This window comes from Lampetra fluviatilis, chromosome 28 (assembly GCF_964198595.1).
Source record: "Lampetra fluviatilis chromosome 28, kcLamFluv1.1, whole genome shotgun sequence".
NCBI classification, from domain to species: domain Eukaryota; kingdom Metazoa; phylum Chordata; class Hyperoartia; order Petromyzontiformes; family Petromyzontidae; genus Lampetra; species Lampetra fluviatilis.
The window spans coordinates 10,873,936-10,896,041 of record NC_136302.1 but is presented as its reverse complement, the minus strand read 5'-3'; the positions used below and the strand labels follow the sequence as shown (position 1 = coordinate 10,896,041).

The 22,106-nt window shown below is 45.3% G+C and overlaps 1 protein-coding gene across 2 annotated transcripts; it reads left to right on the top strand.

The window, feature by feature from the left end:
• Positions 1-1,194: 1,194 nt before the first annotated feature.
• SRRT (serrate, RNA effector molecule) lies at positions 1,195-21,815 on the top strand. 2 transcript variants are annotated; one of them, XM_078869676.1, is made up of 19 exons: positions 1,195-1,282; positions 4,807-4,966; positions 5,874-6,002; positions 6,644-6,778; positions 8,076-8,264; positions 10,302-10,471; positions 11,283-11,443; positions 12,333-12,444; positions 12,982-13,130; positions 13,842-13,903; positions 14,919-14,997; positions 15,796-15,990; positions 16,961-17,125; positions 17,765-17,918; positions 18,148-18,341; positions 18,823-19,006; positions 20,435-20,524; positions 20,922-21,012; positions 21,500-21,815. In XM_078869676.1, exons 2-19 carry the CDS (start codon positions 4,842-4,844, stop codon positions 21,573-21,575), a joined length of 2,460 nt encoding a protein of 819 aa, XP_078725802.1. In that variant the 5' UTR covers positions 1,195-1,282; positions 4,807-4,841; the 3' UTR covers positions 21,576-21,815. The 2 variants fall into 2 exon arrangements, with proteins under 2 accessions (XP_078725802.1, XP_078725801.1); XM_078869675.1 differs by having other exon boundaries at positions 18,823-19,042.
• The last annotated feature ends 291 nt before the right edge of the window (positions 21,816-22,106 follow it).

Here is a 22,106-nt window from a genome sequence, read left to right as displayed (position 1 = left end):
GTGTTCTTCACTCCTTTTAGGAGGTGGGCCACTTTCACCGATAAGATATTATCAGTGTGAAGCAGAGGTCGCAAACGGGGTTTGATTCCTTACCCCTACCCGTACCCGGCTGCACCAGGGTCGCAAACGGCTACCCGTACCCAGAACCGACCTGGCCACAAATGATAGCTCAACGAAGTGGATTATCACGTGGAAATTTATAGCAGTAAAATTATCTGTCCATTATACAGGGTCTTGATTCATCGAAAAAAATATAATTAATTAATATATTTTTTAGTTTCTGCATGGCCTGTGGAATGGCCAGTGAGAAGCCCAAATCTCACACCAACCACTGTTCTCTGGGGTCACTTGAAGGCGCTGGTCAACTCAGTGTTGAACTTTTGCAGCAGCAAATTATTAATGCGTGTAACTAGCCCTGATACCATTTACCTGTGCTTACGTAATGGGTATCTCGTCTGGAGTTGTGTGATCAGGCACAATGTTGTGACACATGGAGCACGTTCTGTGAATAAAAGCGTTATTATTGGCTTTATAAAAATATTTTTTTTACTGTGATTCCAGTCTCATGGGGGACACCGTGTAGAATAATACAGGGTGTTTAAAAAAGATGGACCCAATTTCAAAGCGGTATATTTCACGATGGCAACATGTTACAATTACACAAAAAATTTAGGTTGTTTAATTATATATGTGGTGATACAGCGTTCGCAGTGGTGGCACATGCATAAACTACACAAACATCAACGAATTCGTCAGCAAAACTGCCTCAAAAGGAAAAATATATCAAAGAGACGACGTTTCGGACAATGACCCTTCTTCTGAGCGCAACGTGTGGTGTTGAAGGGACAATTTTCTGCGTGACGTCATCACGTAGCATCGTCACCACGTAGAAAGATGTTGGGTGGAGGGAATGCTTGCGTGATTACGTCATCGCGTATTAAAACCGCAGTTCGTAAAAAAGCAACGTGATGCCTCGGTACGTCATCACGCGATAACATCGATGGCGTGACGTCATCACGCACAGAACGTCTCCTCAGGGATTCTCCTTAACGCGTTGGGCGTCGCCGCGACGCGTCATCACGTAGAAGGATGTAGGGGGCGGGGGTGCTTGCGCGAAGACGTCACCGCGTATTTAACCCACGGTTCGCCAAAACTACGTCATCGCGCAATGAAATCTGCCCCGTGGCGTCATCGCGCACGGATCGTCACCAATGGCGTGACGTCATCACGCACGGGACATCTGCTCAGGGATTCTCCTTACACGTTGGGCCTCGCTGCTCAGGTTAGTGGAGCAAGAGAGGCGAAGGCGACAATTAGCCGATTATTATCGTTACGAATTAAACACCTTTATATATAACAAAAAACACGGCACTTCACACGCATCGTCCGTGTTTTAACATGTGATCATTCAGATTTGTTTAAATAATCGGTTGACGTTTTTGTTTAATACGATCATTTTCCTGGGCGGGCCTAAACGCGAAGGCCCCAATATTTTGTCACATTTTCTCTTTATAACGTTTAAAAATAAACAACAACATGCAACCCGTGCGAATCGGCACGGTAATTTGTAACGCCGCTTAATGTTCGTTTCTGTGCGTTCTTGCTGCTGCTGACGATGAATTACTGCAGCTTAGACGTGGTGATCGTGAGATGCTGAAAGCGCGGTTTCGGCGTTTTGCTAGTTCCAGGCCTATGTGTGTGGTTACACACTTAACTCTTTACATAATCTCACTCGCTTACACTCGTACCCTTTGTCGACCCAGTGCAGCAGCGGAATTCATTGTTCCACTGTACTTCTATGCTCCCGCCTTCGACCACGCTTTCTAGCGTGGTATGGTTAAATGAAGCCTCAGGCGCTCATCCAGCAGTGGATTGACAATGTGCACGGCCATACGTGTGTATTGCAATTGTGTGTAAGCGACGCTGTCATAACCTGCATGGGGATTGTGCTAGCAGGTTTGCGTGCGCTTGCAATTCGAGTTGTGCCTTTGGTCGTTTTGTCATAGAACGAAATGACCATTCGAAACTCTTGCAGCGATGTCGACGTCTGGATGTGTATGAATGAGATGTACAGTACAGCGCGCGTGGGTTAGATCTGTTGTGGATAGTGCACGTATTTTCTGTAAGTACTGTACTGCTAAAAAAACAATCGTATACGTAAGTACTGCAGTGGCAAGGTTGTGCGTTTTGTTGGTGGATGTGAGGATATCTGTGGCGAATGTCATGTCTGTGGGTTGTGGGTGTGCGGACATGTGGAGTATATATGCAGTGGTGGGGTGGGCGTTCAGGCAATTTCAAGGCGATTATTGCCTGCATTGCACGAACAATGATCTATGGCAACTTGGGTGACCGAGTTGTCTCTTGCCAGTCAAGCGCAAGCATTGACTAATTAGTGCGTATGCTGAAAAATAATTGGTCTAGCGGTTAATTGATTAATTATGGATGGGGGTAGGGGCCTGGTACGAGCCACCAGTTTACTTGACAGTCACTATATTACGCAGTCCATCCTTGCTGGTCACTCGATAACAATTAATTATGTATATCAGTAAAGCAATCGGAAGGCTTTTTGAAGTGCCATGCGTCAGGAAATCCAGTCATGCGGCATCGGGGTTTACCGCCATTGTCTTGTCAGGTGCGGGAAGCGCGTGGCGGTATGCGTCACGTGCGCCTCCGTCTTCACATCCGATTGGACGTTTCCCCCGCCCCAATTGTTCGCAAAGCACTCTCGGGGCATTAATTGTAGATTTTAAGTTTTCGTGTCTGCAAGGATTCATACTCTTTTGTTTTTTTTCGGTAAAGTCACGTAGGTAAAAAATTAAAATAAATTAAATCACGACAGTAATTACTGATACGGTAATTTTACTGTGACGGTTACACCTGAAGACGGAAGCTTGTGTTGCCTCCGAAACGTCGTGATTTAATTTATTTATTTTTACCTACGTGACTGTCTCGGGGCAGCTTGGGGGCTGGGATCAGAATGATGTAAAATTCGTGGAGGTCAATGAGATATTAGCAGGTTGGGGGTTAGTGGGCGGTGGAAATACCGCGGCGGTGATTGCGCTTGGCAATTTTGCCGGCAATCATTTCGCCATTGGATAACGAGTTTAATGGGGCGGGAGTCCATGTGTGGCTTTGTGTGCACGGCGTGTGACTGCCATTCACCTGCGAGAGCGGTGTTGCAGTACAGCGGTTAGACCAGGCGAGCTCACGAGCTCTGTTCAGTTCTTCTCAAGACCTGTTTCGCCTGGCATACCATTCCCATGTATGAACAGTGGACTCTGGCGTTTTTAGTATTCATATTTCCTAACTTTAATAACAATTCAATTTATGTAGCGCTTATTATCAAGGATCTCAAAGTGCTGTACTGGACACAGCTGCAACAAACTCTCAGTATAAACATGATATACATGTATTTTTATAATGCATTTATTAAATTAACTTAATGCCTAATACGCGGAAACATAAATACGTTTGTGCATGGAGCACTGAGATCAAGGGGTGAATTTTGCCCTGTAAATGTAAATTAATATTTGATTTCTGGCAAGTGTCCTTACCTCGTACCTCCGATGAGCGCGGTTGGCCACGTACTGTACAAAAGAAGTTCATACATCAATGGTACGTTGTATCAGGACCTATTCTTCTCCACCACGGTTTGATTTTAACGATTGGTGTAGTTATTAATGAAGCTTGACATTTGTATTACACAGCCTGGAACAGACAGCTTTATTACATACTATAGCTACAATATAAGATTGGATTTCATATGCATCTTTACAGCACTTTATATTCAATTTGAACCCTAAATAAGGATGCCTGTGGATTTCACACCTGATGATGATTGCTTGTGTTGCAGTCGATACGTCGTGAGAATTTTTATTGTTTTATATATTTTTTATTTTATTATTTCCCTTCTACGTGCCTTTACCGAAATAACCAATAATAAGGATGCCTGTGTTTGCTTGTGTATAGAGCCACACATTGCAAAGTATAGGTGTTGGAAATCTATTTTTTTTAGTACAAGACATTGGTGTTAGATTTATATGATTCTGCTTGGATGTGGTTGAATGTCAGTACAGTCATAAAGACAGAGTGTACTGGGATTAGATTTGTTTCACGAGGGGCTTGAGTGAGGGTGAGGCAAGATGTGTTCAGAACACATTGTTGCTGGATTGTGCGAAAGGTTACGTTCTGCTGGTTTTGACGGGTTTCATAATGTATGCGCGTGCTGCTGTTATATGCACACACGTTGGTTCATGTTGTAGATTTGTGGGTGTGCATGCCTCCCATGACATTTTTCTGGAGGTGGAATTCTGTGTTGTTTGTTGTCGTTTACATGATTGATATGCGTGTGTGTATAAGCAAACGCAATGGAATTTTCAGCTTTGCATTTTCTCTTAATGTTAATGACGTGGCTAAGTTTGATTTGCATTTCCAGTGATGGTTGTAAAAGCCACTCCTGGAAACAGATTAGCCATCATGGGAAATTTAATTCAAACTAAGTCAAGTCTTTCATGTTATTTGGAAATTCTAAGCTGAAATTTCCATTGTCTGCTGTTGACTGAAGGATGCCATTGAATGATTGTAATACTGCAAATTAATTGTTCATCCAAGTTGCAATGTATGAGATTGGAGTGCAAGTGTCATTGGTCAGAATTCTAGAATCTGTATAAAAATTGGCCAGAGCAGTGTTCTTATCTTCTCATTGTCTCACCATGAAGCAGAGGATGCAAATGTTGCCTGGTTGTTTGCCCAATCTGAACACGTGCTGCAAAATCCTGTTTTGCCCCCCCCCCCACACTCTTGCAGACTGCGGTGCGTGTGCCTGATACCGGCCGCCTACCATGGGGGACAGCGATGATGAGTACGACCGGCGGCGCAGGGATAAGTTCCGACGTGAGCGCAGTGACTACGACCGCTCGCGAGAGCGCGACGACCGGCGGCGAGGAGGAGACGACTGGAACGAGAGGTACGCACGGCCGTCTCCTTAGAGCCAGCCGGTGGTATGTGCCGTTAGAGTTTGGAATAAAGTTAAACGCACACATTTAGGAAAACGTGTGAATTACGATTTAAAATATATTTGCCTACCTGTGTGGGATCGAATATTTATTTCATCCTGGAGAAAAGTATAGAAAAGGTAAGCATATCACAAAAAAATACTTAAACTATGCAATTTTTATGTTAGGAAAATGCTATTTTTATCTTGCCAGATAAAGCCCACTGAGCTATTAGTTATTTTTCAGAAGCGACTTGGCCAAAAATGATAGCTACACAAAGTGGCTTATAGTGTGAAAATGTAGAGACGGGAGCGTAGACGAAAAACGTGTCATCTGTTTTAATTGCATCTTGTCGATGTGTATGCGTGGTTGCAGTCGCATGCGAACCAACTCATTGAACCTCGATCAGTGAGGATCGGCTATAATGATTTAAAACAGCGCAAGCGTAAATTTATATATTGTTTTGCAAGCACGGTTTATCTTAAACCCAGATAGTCCATCCACAGATGATCTAGAGCTAAGTGTATGTGAATCTTCAAGATTCATTTTCAGGAGTGCCAGCGTGGGGTCCTCGCGGTACAGGTCGTTTTTCACCGGCTGTTTGCCAATGCGAATTAGAAGCAAACCGCGAGTCTCTGGCCTCACAAGACATCTGAATTTGGTTCATGGCAAAGCAGGGCCACGGGTGGGGTGAATTACGCATCCTTGCATTTGACATGAATATGACTCGTTCGATACGTATGATTTCAGTGGCACGGCGCTCTGTGTTTTCAGTTGAAAAACAATCTGGCTCCACCTGAGTTGTGCCAGGCTGGCTGGGCACGGTTGTACAGTGTGTCAAAAGAGGTAAAAACAAAAGCGATGTGTCTTGCCTTGCAGGGAATGGGATCGAGGTCGTGATCGCAGCCGGCGAGGAGACTACAGAGACTATGACCGCGGGCGGAGGGAACGCTTCACTCCGACACGCAGGGAAATCAGCCCCCCACAGAAACGCATGCGCAGAGACTGGTGCGTGTAAACGAGAGAGAGAGGGACGATGTGCGTTGGTGTTGTCCCGTGACTTTTTCAGTCTGACGTTTCGATTTCAAACCGCAGCGATTTTAATCATCAATGGTATTCTGGGCGCCTCCTTCACCAACCTGCACAATGTCCAGCGTCGTGAAGTACTTTCTCACAATTTCCATGACTGACACTGCGTGGGGGAGACCTTCATCCAGCAGTGGATTGATAAAAGGCTGTAAATTATTATTATGGGAAATTAAATTGGTGTCCATAATAGTAATAGACTGTACCGTACCTGGAATGATTTGATTGAATTGTTTTATAATGAATAATTGCAGAAAAGAAAACAAAAAATGCATTGGGCCCTATCTTGGACGTTTTATTTTGTCTTCCGTTCAACTTCGGGTCACATAAATGCTAAGTAGAGTGCCTGTTGGTTGTCCAAGTTGTGTGTCTACCAGTTAACAGATGGGCATATTTACGTTGCTGAATTAAGCACACGACATCCAACTCCTGACGCGTCGATTGTCCTCGCAGTGTTTGCTGTAAGCAGAGCTGCATGGGAAGTTTCGCATTGTGACCTTAGCCGAGTGTTGGTCGGGCAATAAATCTTGACGGTCCCCCCCCCCCTTTCTCCCCTTGACTAGGGACGACCACGGGGAGGTGTTCCGTGGTGGGTATGACATGCCCTACGGAGGGGGCCCCAACTATGGACCCCCGCCCCCCTGGTGCCCACCGGAAGCGCACATGATGCCGCAGCCGCACAACCCTATCCCAAACCGGTAATGGGGCATGTACAACCCTATTCACAGCGTCGCATTGGCAGTCGGGACAGAGTGTTTGTGGAACAATTATAAATGCTTTTGTGATTAGCTGTAGTGCACTTTGGTCCTTTACTTGCATGAAACAATGTTCTTTTTTGTGCTTTTTTTTGTCTGTCTTGTATTGCCCTTGTCTGAAAATGTTAATTAATTCTGGTTGTTAATGACATAAGAGAAGCTATTTCACTTGCCATGAAAAAAGAATGTGGCGTGATTCCTCGCTCCAACTTGGCGTAACTTGCGTCACAAAGTTGAGTGCTTTTCAAACGTGTAGTGATGATAGACTTCAACACCGTGGTAACAATGTATTAGGCGTTTGGGAATCGGAGTGACTCATGACGCTCCTCGGGTCCTTTGTCATCAATACACTAAATTCAGAGGCTCTCATGGAAAACTGGAAGGCAGCCAAACCTTTGCAGTGCAGCTGTTGCTAAAAATTACGTTCTCTTTGTGTGCTCGTGTCATCACAGGGTTAAATAAGTCACCACGCATTCTTCGTTTTATTATTTGTAACTGTAAAAACACATTTTCATAACATTTGCATTGAAAAGTGGTGGATGAAAGTGTACATATTAAAAGGCCATCCGTTTTATAATACTGCGGCCTTGGATTGCTTTTGGAAAGTGCAAAATTGGTCATGAAAGCAGCTTACCAATGTGTAATGTAGGTGAATTTCTAGTCGGCGCGTTTTACCTACTCGAACATGAATTGGAAACGTGGACACGGACAAATAAAATGGAACACAATCTGAAATGTACACAAAGAATCATTGAGGAGATGCATTCTGGCAATTATTGAGATACGGAAAGAGGAACATGTGAGTTCAGAGACCATTTGCAGGTTGCTAAAATAATTCAAACTGTTAAGCCGGATTGGGCAGGACACGTTCATAGAAAGGATGATGGCCAGTGGCCAACAAATAAAACTGGAGTGGCAGTCAATAAATTAAACGTGTCCAAGAAGACGTTCACCGTGGATATGGAGCGATGAATCGGTTCATGTGCGTGATAGTTGGCATATTAAACACCGCACGATCACGTGAGCTGGCGGCAGCTTGGGGAGATGTTCATCCGGCAGTGGGATTGACCATCACTGAATAAACCGAACTTATTGAAACAAAAAGTGAGTCGGAAACCCGCTAATTTTCAGAATCGGCTAAACGTGCCAGGAACCTCTGAAAACAGAGCACTTAGATTAATTGAGGCTTTTGTGGATCTTTAAAAAAAATAATCAAATTCCTGCGGCGTCTCACGCGCAGGGTGGGCGCCGTGCCCGAGGTGGAGGCCCCGCCGGCCTACCCCATCATGAAGACCTTCAAGGAGTTCCTGCTGTCCATAGCCGAGTCGGTGGACGAGACAGAGGCAGTGCGTCGCTACAACAACTACAAGATCGAGTTCCGCCGCCAGCAGCTGCACGAGTTCTTCATGGCACACAAGGACGAGGAATGGTAAGCGGCTCATTGGCCGGTTTTGGCACGCGGTTTTGACACTTTAAAACTTACTCAGCGGCACTGGCTCTCAAATACTGACTTGAAAAGTTAAGAAATAATCATGTCCAACGCGCATTATGTAATGCTTTTTAACGTCAATTTGTGCTCGGATGTATTGACAGTGCAGAAGGCAAGTGTTAGTGGTCAGGCCAGCTTACTTGCAATTGATTATTTTTGCTCTGGTTTTGTCTCTTAAATGTTGTGCATGGCTTTTGATCACATTGGCCAGCTTTTCAATAGGCTCAGTTCCTAATGGGCAACACACCTCTGCTAAAGTTACGTTCAGTTTTGTGTCATAGTTATCATGCTCCCTCATTACGGATGGGCGGATAGACAGCTAATGCATTTATGCTTTTATCTGTAGTTGGGAAGCGTGAACGATGGAAACATCAATTAATTTCATTTTGTTTCACCGTTGTTGTTTGAACAATGTTTTTGTCAAAAAGAACAGATTCAAGTTACGTGCTGTGGTTTGTGCTGTGCTGTGATATTCATGTATCCACCACCTGAGTTGTATTTTTTAGTGAACATTGCAACTTACAGCGTGATATAATGCATCGTGATCAAATATTGTACATGCTTTAATGAGCTCCAATGCAAACTGACCACTTGTTCATAGTTGTATTCAAGGTTAAAGTTTATATAACTATTTTACAAGAGCAATTATACCATCACTTGACGTGCTGGGCAATATTGCAGTAATTAATTTGTAAGATTCAACTGCCCAGAGTAGTTTTGTCTTGGTGCCATCGTTATTTGGAGTGCGGCATTCATCCCTCCAATGATTTGATGAATTGTCGCAAATCAAGGGCGTGATTATATTGGAAAATAAATTATGACATTGTGGCAACTGGTGGCTGCAGAGATCATGAGAACCCAATTACGTACAAGGTATACAAATAGAAAATCATCGTTTCTCAGATACAGGATCTTTTGCATGGAATACGAGCTTTAAAGTTGATAGTAATCGATGAATCGTTGGCATTGTTACTTCTAAGTTACGTAAAAATATATATTTTAGCACTTATGCTCTAATGTTCCATCGTAGCATTGCCACCGGGTTAAGTGTGCATTTACGTAGAGATGTGAATTTTGAATGTTGATTTTTTGGTACATGATGTTGTGCTCTTGTGTTTTATGCACCCTTTTCTTGTGTTGCCGACATTGTTCACACTAACACAACTTTCCTCCCTCCAAAAGAACAAGGTGGAAAGGAAGAGACACCCTGAACGGACTCGTAGTTTAGATAGTGGCACTGCGCACAATGCAGTGGCTAGATTGGTTACAGTGGTTTTAGGGAGATAGGCTTAGGGACCGAAAATGTCACTGGTTGGTGCTCGCTCGTGTTGCACCGCTCTGAGAAAGAAGCAACGTGATTGGCTCAGCCTCGCCCTGTTCGTGAAGATTTGCTTTGGAAGCCCCAAAAGTTGTAAAGTGATGTGTGGAAGTTACTGTTAACAAATAAAATGCCCATTTTACAAAATATTGCAGGAAAAAAGGTAACACGTCCTGTAAATTTCGTTTCTGTTTTTAGTTTTTGTTTACATTTTTTTTCTACTAATGGCCTAAGTAAATCAATATAGATATGTGAAATGTGCCGTAACAATAATCGCCGAATGTGCTTTTGTTTCTACCCAGTTGAATTTCCAATTGTTGATTTGCAAATGTGTTTTACGCTTACCTGAGATTGCAAAAAATTAAAGTATGATTTTTAAGAAATAATTTGAAATCTTACTTAACTTGCTGGCGTTTTTAAATGTAAGCAACATTCATATTTTTTGCGCTTCAGCTTTGAGCTTAAATACTTAACGACTACGCTAAAAAAGTGATCGTTTATTACATCATTCGTAAGAGACATTATGGATAATAACTGTGTCGTGTTCATTTTTTCTCGGCTGTAAAATAAAATGTGCTTCTTCCCTTTTCTGGATCAGGAATTTGGCGGCGCTGGTTCGTCGCGGCGCGAGGCTGATGTCGCTTTCGCCGTTTTCGCAGGTTCCGCGTGAAATACCACCCCGAGGAGTCAGCCAAGCGCAAGCACGAAGCGGCCAGTGCCCTGCAGCACCGGCTCAAGGCGTTCACTTTCCTGCTGGAGGGCGGCTGGTTCAACAGCATCTCCCTGGACATAGACAAATCAGAGCAGATCATACGCGTCCTCGACGCAGGTAATTGCAGGCCGGGGGCGGGTCGACGTTGGAAGCCTGCGGGCCGGAAGAGAGGAGCTGAATAATAATACTACTACTGGAAATCTGTGAAAAAAAGCTTTATAACTCATCGGATTCCACTAATCTCAATAAATATTCAGAGCCTGAATAATTGGGCAGTCTCCGATTGGCTCGTGCAACACTAATTTCATGGTGGTATTGGAGCACAGTTGGGTTTCGGTTGTTGCAACTCGACGCAAGCTGTGTCCGTTGCTCATCCCCCTGATGTATAGCGTAGAAACCCCACATTCTCTTAATTTGGAGTAACAAACGTAAACCTATTCGACATCTGTGAAAAAGCGCTTTAAAGCTCATCGGATTGCTCCGGTATAAATAAATATTCTGATTCTGTAAACGTATTCTTACGATGCTGATTGCAAAAATGGAGGACGATTGTAAAAATAAAAATTAACCCGTAAAAACAAAGTTTTTCACTATAAATCCTTTATATGCGTGGCGGCTAGAGCCCTCTCGTCCTCTGGCTTGAGATGGCTGCCACCTATGGGTCAGATGATTGCCTGCCACCATTAAGCAATTGGTAATTAAATATGATTATTTTTTTCCAAAAAAGTGTAAAGTTATGGAAAAAAATTTTCATGAAAATAAATTGTCACGCACAACGAGTCTGTGTGCAAAATGTCAGCTCGATTAGATCACGGGAAGTGGGTTAAAAAACGACCGAAAGATTTGCACTGTCGTAAGCGCGCAAGCAAGTGAACTTAATATAAAGGATTTAAAAACATGTAATCCCTTCATTTCTATTCGGGGGCAGCGGTGATAAAAATGGAGGGTGGCACTGACCTGGACCTGCAAACTGTGGACCAGCCTGAGGACGATGGGAAAGTGGAGAACGATGGCAAGGACTTGCGCAAGCTGTCCGAGGTAGACAAGAAGATGTCGGAGTCCAGCAAGGAAGTGGCAGACTCCGGAAAGGTTGGTTCATTCTCCGGTCTCAACCTTTGGTTTTTATTCGCATCGGGAAAGTGCCGGTTGTGCTTCTCGCAAAACAATGAAATGGATGTCAATGATGATAATAGGTTTTCCCCTTTTTTCTGGCAACAAAACAGGTGTGTTGAGATGTTAAAACACCAAACTGAAACCTTTTACAAGGAATGATGTCTGCATTAACCACAATGCTAGTGGTCAGAATGCAAACAAAAAACATACTCTGATAATATATGCATTGTGTTTGCAACTGGATTGGTCCATACCAGAGACAGCTTTCTTTTGAGCCTCGTCCCAAATGGTGTTAGACCAGAGGACTCCAAAAGGCGTTTGCATTTTGACCAAAAGTATTGTGGTTAATGCAGACATGATTCCTTTAACATCTCAACAGCTGTTTTGTTGCCAGAAAAAACGGGAAAACCTATTCTCATATTTTGGTACTGGCAAAGAAGGTCCCATGATGATGTCAATGATGGTTGACAGAACTGACTGGAATTGTGATGCTTTAAAGAGCAGGGAAAGAAGATAACGGTAGACCCTGGAATTGGGACCGCAACACTGGCACGTGTCTTTAGAGATCAGCTGGCTTCATACGATACTGTCTGCTGTAACTTCCGTTGCATTTACATTTGCTGTAATCCGAATCAAAATATGTATTTATACTGGAGGAATCTAATGAGCTGTGAAGCTCTTTTACACAGATGTCGCTTCTCCGATGCACGAATTGCATCGGCACCGACAACAGAGTGGCAGCGATGAACTAATGGCAGTGGATGAAAAAGGCTTTATCCACTTGAGCTGCAATGTTGATTTGTGTCGTCATTCCCCGTACCTTTCCTCTTCCCCCTCTGCTCCAACGTTGCTTTGGCACCTGCAGGGAAGCAGGAAGCGCAAGCGAGGAGGCTCTGCGGCGAGCCCGGGCCGTGATGCAGGGAACGTTTCGGGCTCCGAATCGGACCTGGATGGAAAAAAGGGACCGGGAGATGGTGGTGAGATCCGAGAGCGCAACTATCCTTGATCAGACTTGAAAAGTCGAGTGTCTGTGTGTGAGACGTAGAGGATTGTCATGTTTGTAGGAGCGGTAGTGTAGTGTTTAGCGTACTGTACTACATGTCTGACCACCCGAGTTTGATTCCTGCTCACGGCCAACACCATTGATGATTATCTGAACCGGTCCTGGGCCTCCCCTAGTTCATTTTTACCTTAATTTACCACGCTGGTCAGTGCGGGGTTGGGTCAATTTCTTATTCCATGTGATTATCAGTTATGCAGAACATTGAAATTAACAAACTCGGTAAGGTCAGATATGCCTGGGTGGTTCAATATGGTTGAAGAACCCTTACATTCACCAATCAAATGTTTTGAATAAATTCTTGCACGCACCGTTCGGTGCACGTATGGCTCTTAACAGACCTTTCATATCAGGGAATAAAAGCGTCGTTACAAGCCCCAATACTCTCGATAGCGATGGCTCAATCCAAGCCGACCGGCGTCAAAAGCCTCCGCCCGTTTCCCGCGCCCAACAGAGAAGCAGGCGGGGGAGGACGGCCTGGAGAAGGAGTCGCTTAGGAAGGGAGAGGATGGCGTCCCCGCCAAACCGCGCGCCCTCCACAGGACCTGCTCGCTCTTCATGAGGAACATCGCTCCCAACATCCCCAAGAGCGAGATCGTCGCCGTGAGTCGCCGCCGCCGCCGCGAGCGAAGCCGTCGATGCTGCAGGGATTGTGCGTCGGCGGCTGCGTTCGCAGAATCAAAATGTTGTATTTACGCTGGGGAGGAGGAATCCAATGAGCTATATTAAAGCTCTTTTTCACACATGTCCAGTGGGGGCACGGGGTCAGAATGTTGCGACGATGCAGCAGTTTCCCGACGCTCCGATTGTCGTGGGCCATTACCCGTGTGTCGGCGTGGTGTGCGTAGGGCAGTGGTGATTCTTGACTAGTTTTGGACTAGTTGGTGACAAGACTGTGGAATTTCAGTAAAGTATTTCATTTGATTTAGTCGTGCACCTCTGATTAGCACAATTGGCTACGTACGATGTAAAATAAGTCCTACATTAAAAATATAAAATGCGGCTACAGATTTCACTATTAAACCAGAAATAAATAATGAAATAAATTGCTTCACATTTTGCCTTTATTTGTGATGCAGAAAACCAAGCATGTTAAATGGGTAATATAGATATTTAAAACTCAAATTATTGTGTTTCGTGATTTCACAAATATTTTTTCACGAAGTAAGATACGCAATGATGTTTAGAAAAAACGGACAATATGATTATCGTGGACCCTGTATCGTACGTTCTATCGCAGCGTCGTCATCACTCTCAGACCCTCCCTGCGTGCTTTGAGCTAACAACAACGGTCGTCACCCTCTCTGTTCACAGCTGTGTCGCCGATACCCGGGCTTCGTTCGAGTCGCGTTGTCAGACCCCCAGATTGAACGAAGGTACGGCTTGCTTGCGACATAGTGCCGTCCGAAAACCAAATAGACACGCTGGACAATATCTCTCCTTCATATATCTGTCTCTTATTCCTTAATGCGCCTTGTTCTTCGAGACCACAGGGGCACATCTGCTTCTGCGTGTTGCTCCGTCAATGCAGCATGGCCTCGGCAAGTTCAAATAACAAAACCTCGCCACGTTCATCAATGGCACCGCCCCAAAGAGGGAAAAATCTAACACCGTATTTTCTCCGGATTGTAATTCGCTCTGGAGTGTAAGACGCACAATAAACTTGTGGCAGGTCGTGAAGTTATGTAAGAAATCTGTGTAACTTGAACATTTACTGCTAATTACGTGTGCTGGTGATTGTGTGTGAAGTTGATTTGGCCGTGCGCTTGGTTGATTGCGGTAGCCTGCTCAACAATTTTTTATTTCACCGTTGAAATAATTCTAGTTAATAATTGTTATTAATTATTGTATTCATTCGCATTGCATTTTCTAAGCATATATATAAAAAAAATATATTGCTATGCACAAATATTAGTCTTGTAATTTGATTTTAAGAGTACTGGATCTTTTTACCATCGTTGTAAATGTGTCTGCAGGTGTCATTTACAAATAGCATATGCCAATACAAAACAATCCATAAACACATGGTTCAATTACACTATGAGACCTCCTTTACCAGTGGCAAAATATAGTAATAGGTTTTTATTACTATAATAGGTAAAAACCTATACTACATGGTTCAATGCGTGCATCGTAACCATGATAATCTGTTTTAATAGATGTTATTGACCCACCATGTCATGCCTAGTGTTGTCCCTTGCAGTGCTTGTTCTTATTTCCCGTTGTGGGAAATTGATCACCAACGTTCATATGGGTCGATGTGTGGTTGTTTGGTAAATTGGTGGACGGCTTCAGTAGCCTGGTGAATGTTCAAAATGCTCTCATGCTCTTGCCCTTGCAGTGATGAACGGTGTTAAACTGTGAGGTTTGCCGTTGTTTTTGTCACCGTAGGTTCTACAGGCGAGGCTGGGTGACGTTTGAGCGCAGCGTAAACATCAAAGAGATTTGCTGGAGCCTCCAGAATATCCGGGTACGTCATCGCTGTTGTAGCTTCGATCATTTTTAGATTGCGTACTTCCTATACGTCTGTGACCGAATTCCACTGTGGGGCGGTGCGCGCGATCGCTGAAAATCTTGGAAGCTAAGCAGGATTGAGTATGGATAGTGTTTGGGTAGGGTATTGTCGGCTGCTGTGGGGCTACATTCTAAGCAGAGGGAAACGCAGAAACATCTGTTCTGTAATTTATTATGGTCCTGCATCTACGCTCCCCAGCTTCACAAACGCACAGCAACCGGTGTGGTGAAGTATGGTCGTGTAACCCTCGTGAACCCTCATGGTGTGTGGGAGGCCCTCATCATCCCAGTAGCGGATTGGCAAAAGGGCTCTTGTGTCTTCACGTTCATTGAGTCATTTCATGACAATGAGAATGTGCGCTGCTCAGGTCAATGGAATATTCTCTCATGCAGTGACTGTTCTATAGCAGCAGGGGTGTGGGGAACTTTTCCTTTTTTGTGAGAGCTCTCATCCAGCGGTGGAATGCAGAAAATGGCTATGCAGTCACATGTGACAACTTTGGTGTTGTATACTTGGATTATTTAAAATTTACATTTTTTATTTCACTAGGTAAGACCAACTGAGCTATAGAAAGCAATTTTTCAGAAGCGACCTGCTCACAAATGATAGCCCAACGAAGTGGCTTATCACGTGGACATTTGTAGCAGCCAAATACTCGTCACGCATGTGGTTAAGAGAAGAAGAAAGCTAAATCCTGACCAAAAAAAAAAGATAATTTACAACTAAGGCGTCGTCGGAATCTCCTCCCCGCAGTTACGGGAATGCGAGCTGAGCCCCGTGGTGAACCGCGACTTGGCGCGGCGAGTCCGCGGCGTGCAGGGCATCACGCAGCACAAGCCCGTCGTGCGCAATGACATCCGCCTCGCGGCCAAACTCATCCAAGCCCTCGACCAGAAGGCGCAGCTGTGGAGTTCCACCCAGCCCATCAAGGACACCGACATCTTGGCGGTAAGAGACCTTTTTGTCGTGGAAAAGGTGTGGGGGTGGTGGAGGGGTGTGCGGAGCGGTGGTCTAGCGGTCAGTGCGTTGCGCGACGGACCCGGCGACCCGAGTTCGATTGCCGCTCACGGCCGACACCAGTCAAGATTATCTGAACCGGTCCTGGGCCCTCCTCTAGGTCGACTCAGCTTCAAATGAGTACGTGGTGCGGTGTGTAAACATCGCCACTACGGAGACAAAGGTGGCCGGGTGTGGTGCTGGCCACACACTCCTTGGTGTGCCATGCCGGCCTTCCTAGGTGCTCGATAACAGCACTTGCTCCCAACAGTATGTTAAGGCTATACTGGGATCATTGTCTTTTGAGGAGGCAGTGAAATTGATGTATGTCAATTGGAAGAAGAATCATTGGCGTCATTGTGGAGAATATATGTAACATAATAAATAGACGGTACATCTCTTTCCCATTATTTTCACCTCTTTTTGAAACATCTCATCGTCTGCACGGCCTTCTGGGAGTGTATAATTTCAGCAGAATTAGGTTCAACAAAAGGCAAACTCTGGACCGGGTTTGATGTACGGTGTCTCGTAAAACGAGTTGGGCTTCCTTGAATCATTGGTGTTCAACAATGCATTGTTAATGAGCTAAGTTCAAGTTATCGAAAGTGCCAAGTATTAAGGCAACATTTAATTTGTGCGGTTCATAATGGATTTTTGGGTGAGGCCACGTAATGATCGGACCAAATCATAATTGTGCCTGCGAAAATCTGCGTGTTAAGTTAACCATTCACTTAATGTATTTCACAATTACTGGGTATAATACAAAGTTAATTACTCATTTCCTACCCGCCATTCAACACAAATTCAAAACATACCGTTCTAAAAAGAACAAATTAAGTTTTTATCGCTTTTCCACCTTGACAATGTCTCCCTCGCACGCTCACAATCATCGCGCGCGCACACACACTTGTGCACTCCGCAGCCATTTTCGTCACAAAACCCGATCCTCAAGAACATCACGGACTACCTCATCGAGGAGGTGAGCGCCGAGGAAGACGAGCTGCTTGGGAACGCCATCACGGGCTCGGACGAGCCCAAGGACAGCACTTCCGACGTGCCGCTGGAGAGGGATGGCAAGCTACTACAGGTCAGCCTTGCCCTCCTCACCATCGCGGTGAAGGTCGCGGAGTTTATTTGAGAGCCGACGAATGTCGTTTTTTTTTGTTCGACTCGCATTAACGCTCACTACGAAATAGTCACCCGCGTCTCATTGGATCGAACAGAATCGAGTCTAGTCGGTGCTTTGTTGGGCGACCGCCGTGCACAGGTTGTTGGTACGGGCTTGCGGGGAGATGCGGTGGGCAGCAGAGGTCAGTGCAGCAAAATGTATTGTACTGCTGCACATCTCCGTGCCCTCAATCCGCACTGGCCAGCGTGATGAAGTATGGTTAAATAAAGCTTCCTTCCGCTCCCGCATGGCGTGGGGCTTATTGTGCCCCTCCATTGAGAACCTGAAAACATGTGGATTATTGATATCTACCAGAACATTGAATGCCGTTTGAATTAATCTAGGTCACTCGTTTAAAAAAAAAAAAACTGACATTTTCGGACTGCCCCTCGTCCTGGGTAGTTACCAGATCCGCATCTGGCATGGGGGAGGTGGGGAGGCCCTCATCCCAACAGTGGATGACCAGGAGGGCGCCGTGCGTGTACACACCTGCCTCTCCCTACACTGACCGCCTCTCCCCACGCTGACCCCCTCAACCCCTCGACCCCCCGCGCCCAGGTGCTGGACCGGCTGGTGCTGTACCTGCGCATCGTGCACTCGGTGGACTACTACAACGCGTGCGAGTACCAGAACGAGGACGAGATGCCCAACCGCTGCGGCATGATCCACGTGCGTGGGCCGCTGCCCACCAACCGCGCCACGCACAACGAGGGTGAGTGCGCCACGCATGTCGCGACATGGGTGGCGTGCGTGCGTACGTATTTGTGTGTCCACGTGCGTGTGCATGTTGTACATTGTGCACATTTGTCATCTGTGTGTATGTGCCCATGTTGTCTGGTGTATGTGTATGTAGTAACGTGTGTCACGTGTCTGTGTACAATAATGCATGTGTGCACACACGTATATTACGTTGTGTGCGCGTGCGCTCTCCCCGCTTGCAGTCACCGAGTACGAGCGGCAGCAGGAGGAGCGGTTGGCGCCGCTGCTGAACGCGCGGGACACCCCCACGCCCGAGGAGGCCATCAAGATGGGCAAGAAGGACCCAGAACAGGAGGTGGAGAAGTACGTCCAGGGCAACACACAGGAGCTCGGCAAGGACAAGTGGCTCTGCCCTCTCAGCGGAAAGAAATTCAAGGCAAGCGCCGCTTTCGTTTCGGCCCCGGGAATTGGTTGTGGGGGGGGACACTTTGTAAACCTGTAGATATTTACCTGCGGGCTCGTTTAAGAAGTTTGTGTATTGTCATTCGAAGGAGTGTTTTGTTCGGTGTGTCAGGAAATGATGGAGTTCCTGGAGAAAACATTCACACGAGGAGAAAATCACAAAGGCCCCCACCCCCCCCAAATGGTTAATTGGCATGTTAAACGCTTTGTACATGTAACGATTTAATTTGTTTTCGCCTTGTTGGCTGGTGGAGGGCCTTGTAGCAGAAATATGACCAGATCAAATCACCCGAAAAGCAGTTATGAATAAGATAATCGAGAGAGGATATACTGTATAGGTCAGCAGCGGAACAATGACCTAGCTGGGCTTGTGAAGACTCGTTGCACTGCTCGGCGTTCGTCAATCCGCGGTGGGGGCAACGCATTGACCTTTGACCGCTTATGCCGCCTGCCAGGGCCCCGAGTTTGTGCGCAAGCACATCTTCAACAAGCACGCGGACAAGCTGGGGGAGGTGCAGCGAGAGGTGGGCTTCTTCAACAACTACCTCATGGACCTGAAGAGGCCAGGGCCACCTGAGTCCAAGTCCACGCAGCCGCCCAATGCGGGGCCGCCCGCCCCTGGCGTGCACAGCTCCCCGGGTTCGTTCGCTCACGCGCCCGCTCCAATCTTGCACGGTACCCCCCCCTTCCTCTGCACGCACCCCTCACCAGCAGCCGCACTGCATCGTTAACCGCAGCCTTGTATGCACGAAGGGGTGGCTGAGAATGTACTTGTGGCAACGAGAGTTGAGGCGTCATACTTTTAACGAGACGTCTCGACTGGAGCAAAGTGGTTGTCGTAGTCGTCACTTGAGAGGCACTAAAATTCGCCGCCATGATTAAATTAACGTGATGCTTGAATCTTAATCGCAACCGTGACCCAGATCAGGAAGCTTTGTAACACGAAAGCTGAGATTGTGTTAACGCCTGGTGATGCTGAATGACATCTCCATTGAAATGTCGTATAAAGTTGTAAAAACTTAGCTCGCTTTTCAACATTCTAGTTTTTCTGATACGCCTAATCATTCGTGATATGATTAGCTCTGTCGGGTGGTAGAGGGTTATAGTTAAACACGTAACATTTTACCAACACGATCTAACCCAAGAGAAACTTAATTCGTTCATTATAATATTGGTCATGAAAGGCTCTATATGACGTTAACTCTGAATTTTGACAATTCATCGAATCACCGGAGGGAACAGAGGAGCGAACGCCTCTATCCTTATCTATATATGTAAAAAAGGGAAATGTGTGAATGTGAGTCTGTTCTAAATGTTTTGCATACTTGCCAACATGCTACAAACTTGAAATTTGGCATGTGGGTAATTTCCAGACTGTACACTGCAAAAAGTATAAACATAGACTTTTGTTTTGGGGGGGGGGCTCTATAATGGATATAATATATTGCATGGCAAGTGAGCGGTGACGTCACATCTGTGATGTCACCCGCATGCGGCAGCGTCACGTAGTGTGCCTGCTGACGTCACGCATCCCCCCCCAACCCTCCACGTAGGCCGTGTATCCCGCACAAATGCGCGGCGTAGCTGTCTCGATTTTCGAAGTCAACGCGACTATTTTCAGCTCGCTCTTAAATATAAAGCATAAAATACATCTTTGTGTGAAGCGGCAAAAACTCTCCAACGCTGAGCTCTGATGTCATGAAATTTGTACAGCTTATGCTGTCTGGAATTTCTAAGTAAACACGGATATTTTCAGCTCGCCACGTCATTCCCTTCCCAAGTTGCCAAAATCGAGCATGCGTATAAGTGGGTTAAGGTTGATTTTCCTTGAGTGAAAAGCATTCCATTTAGTAAAATTTATTTGTTTCGGCTTTTTTCTTTCTTGCAAACATCAATTTTTTTCAGGGTTTTTCAGTGACATATAAGGGAATATGAAATTAATCCAAGTCCCGGGCAGAGCCGGGTAGTAAAGCTAGTGTTTAATACAGTTGATTCATGACATGACTGGTGATAAAAAGTGAAATTATGCGATGCAATACAATTGTACATTTTCTTCTCCAACCATAGGAATGGGTCCTAACATGGGCTTTCCAGGAAACCCGCAGCAAGGCATGATGGGATTTGGGCAGCCAAGGCCACCCCTTTTGGGTTACGGAGGTAAGTAAGCCCTGGAATGCTCAGCTTGGTTGTATCACAGTGGCACCAGAGTATAAATCTTTCAGACCAAAGAATAAATGACAGATGTGGCCAAGCATGATAAAATTAGAAACCCTGTTGCCGAATCGAAAATATGCCTCCCTCTCTAGTGCAGCTATGATGGAGTGATAAATATTTGATATGTTTCAGAGTGGCTTTGAAATTAATTTTCTCATGGGCTGTAGAATTAACCCACACTTATCTTAAAATCTTCATGTGGCTAAACATAGCAGTAAACAAATAGGTATTTTGTTTAAATAGGAAATCATTTTAAAACTTCTTGGGTATTTGAGCTGGCTTTCTACCCAGGCACCAGTGTTGTTAATGATGCCGTCGGCTCCTCTCCGTCTTCCCACAGCGTCGCCATACCCTCCTCAGTTCGCCGGAAGAGGTGGCTATGATCCTTATCGGGGCCAAGCTGTCGGTTTCCCTGGGAAGCCCCGAGGCCGGTACGAATCACAACTCATGTAAAACAACTCTACGGGCGCGCAGATCCGTGTTTTACGTTAACCCTCTTTTGTAATGTCCTCGTTTGTGATCCTCGGTGCACTTACAAACGAAGTTGTCGTCTTGTACAATTTCACTCGTTGGTTCGCTCTTTTTGCTCTGTGAGAATTTGCACTTGTTTACCACCGTCACCTGTGCATAAGAATGTGTTGGTGCATTACGGAAAGTGTGACGAGGGTTGCGTGTTAGCGATTCTGCCCACCAAAGACGGGACACTTGTACTGTTTCACAGTTTTAAAAAAGCCCTCCAACGTATGCCGCCCAAAAGGGCATTTTTATCCACCTGATTTGATGGCTGTTTTTGAGCCTTTTTTGAGCTTCCCAGTCTGTGATAGGATTGCATAGCCTGGGAAATAGTGCAGTTTGTTTTTGCCAGTGCAAACATCACAGCAGATGAATACATATGGCTGTTATTTTTTATGTCTGCAGAGGACCCAGGGGCGATCCAAGAGCTATCATTGAATACAGAGACCTGGATGCTCCTGATGATATAGACTTCTTTTAAGGAAGTATGTTTGAAACATCTCAACTCCCGTATGCGGTAGGTAGTCTGGCGTCACGCCAGTGATGAAACAGAATGTCCGGTTGTAGTTGTAGCAGTCACTTAAACACGAATCTATAGGATGCTTATGCAGTATATTTTTGAGTAAAGTATTTACCATAGCATTGTTTCATAATGTTAACAGTGGTCTGTGTTACATTTTAAAAGAAACTTTCTTGCATCAGAAACAGACTGTACAAGAAAATAATAAATAATTTTTTTCAGTTTTTCTACAATTTGTCCGTACTTTTTTTTACTTGTGTGTAACGAGCCTATATCTTGAAGGTTGTCGATAAAGCAAAAATGTTGGATGCTTTAAATGTGAGTGCGCGCATTCAATAAGAGATTGCATCGTCATCTTTAAGCAATCTCGGGCAAAGAATCCTCCAGGCTCAATTCAGAACCCCAACTTTGAAAACACCACTTCAACCCATCTCGCCACATCAACCCCCAACCACCCCGGAGGGGCAAGACAACGGAACATCCTTCACGTGG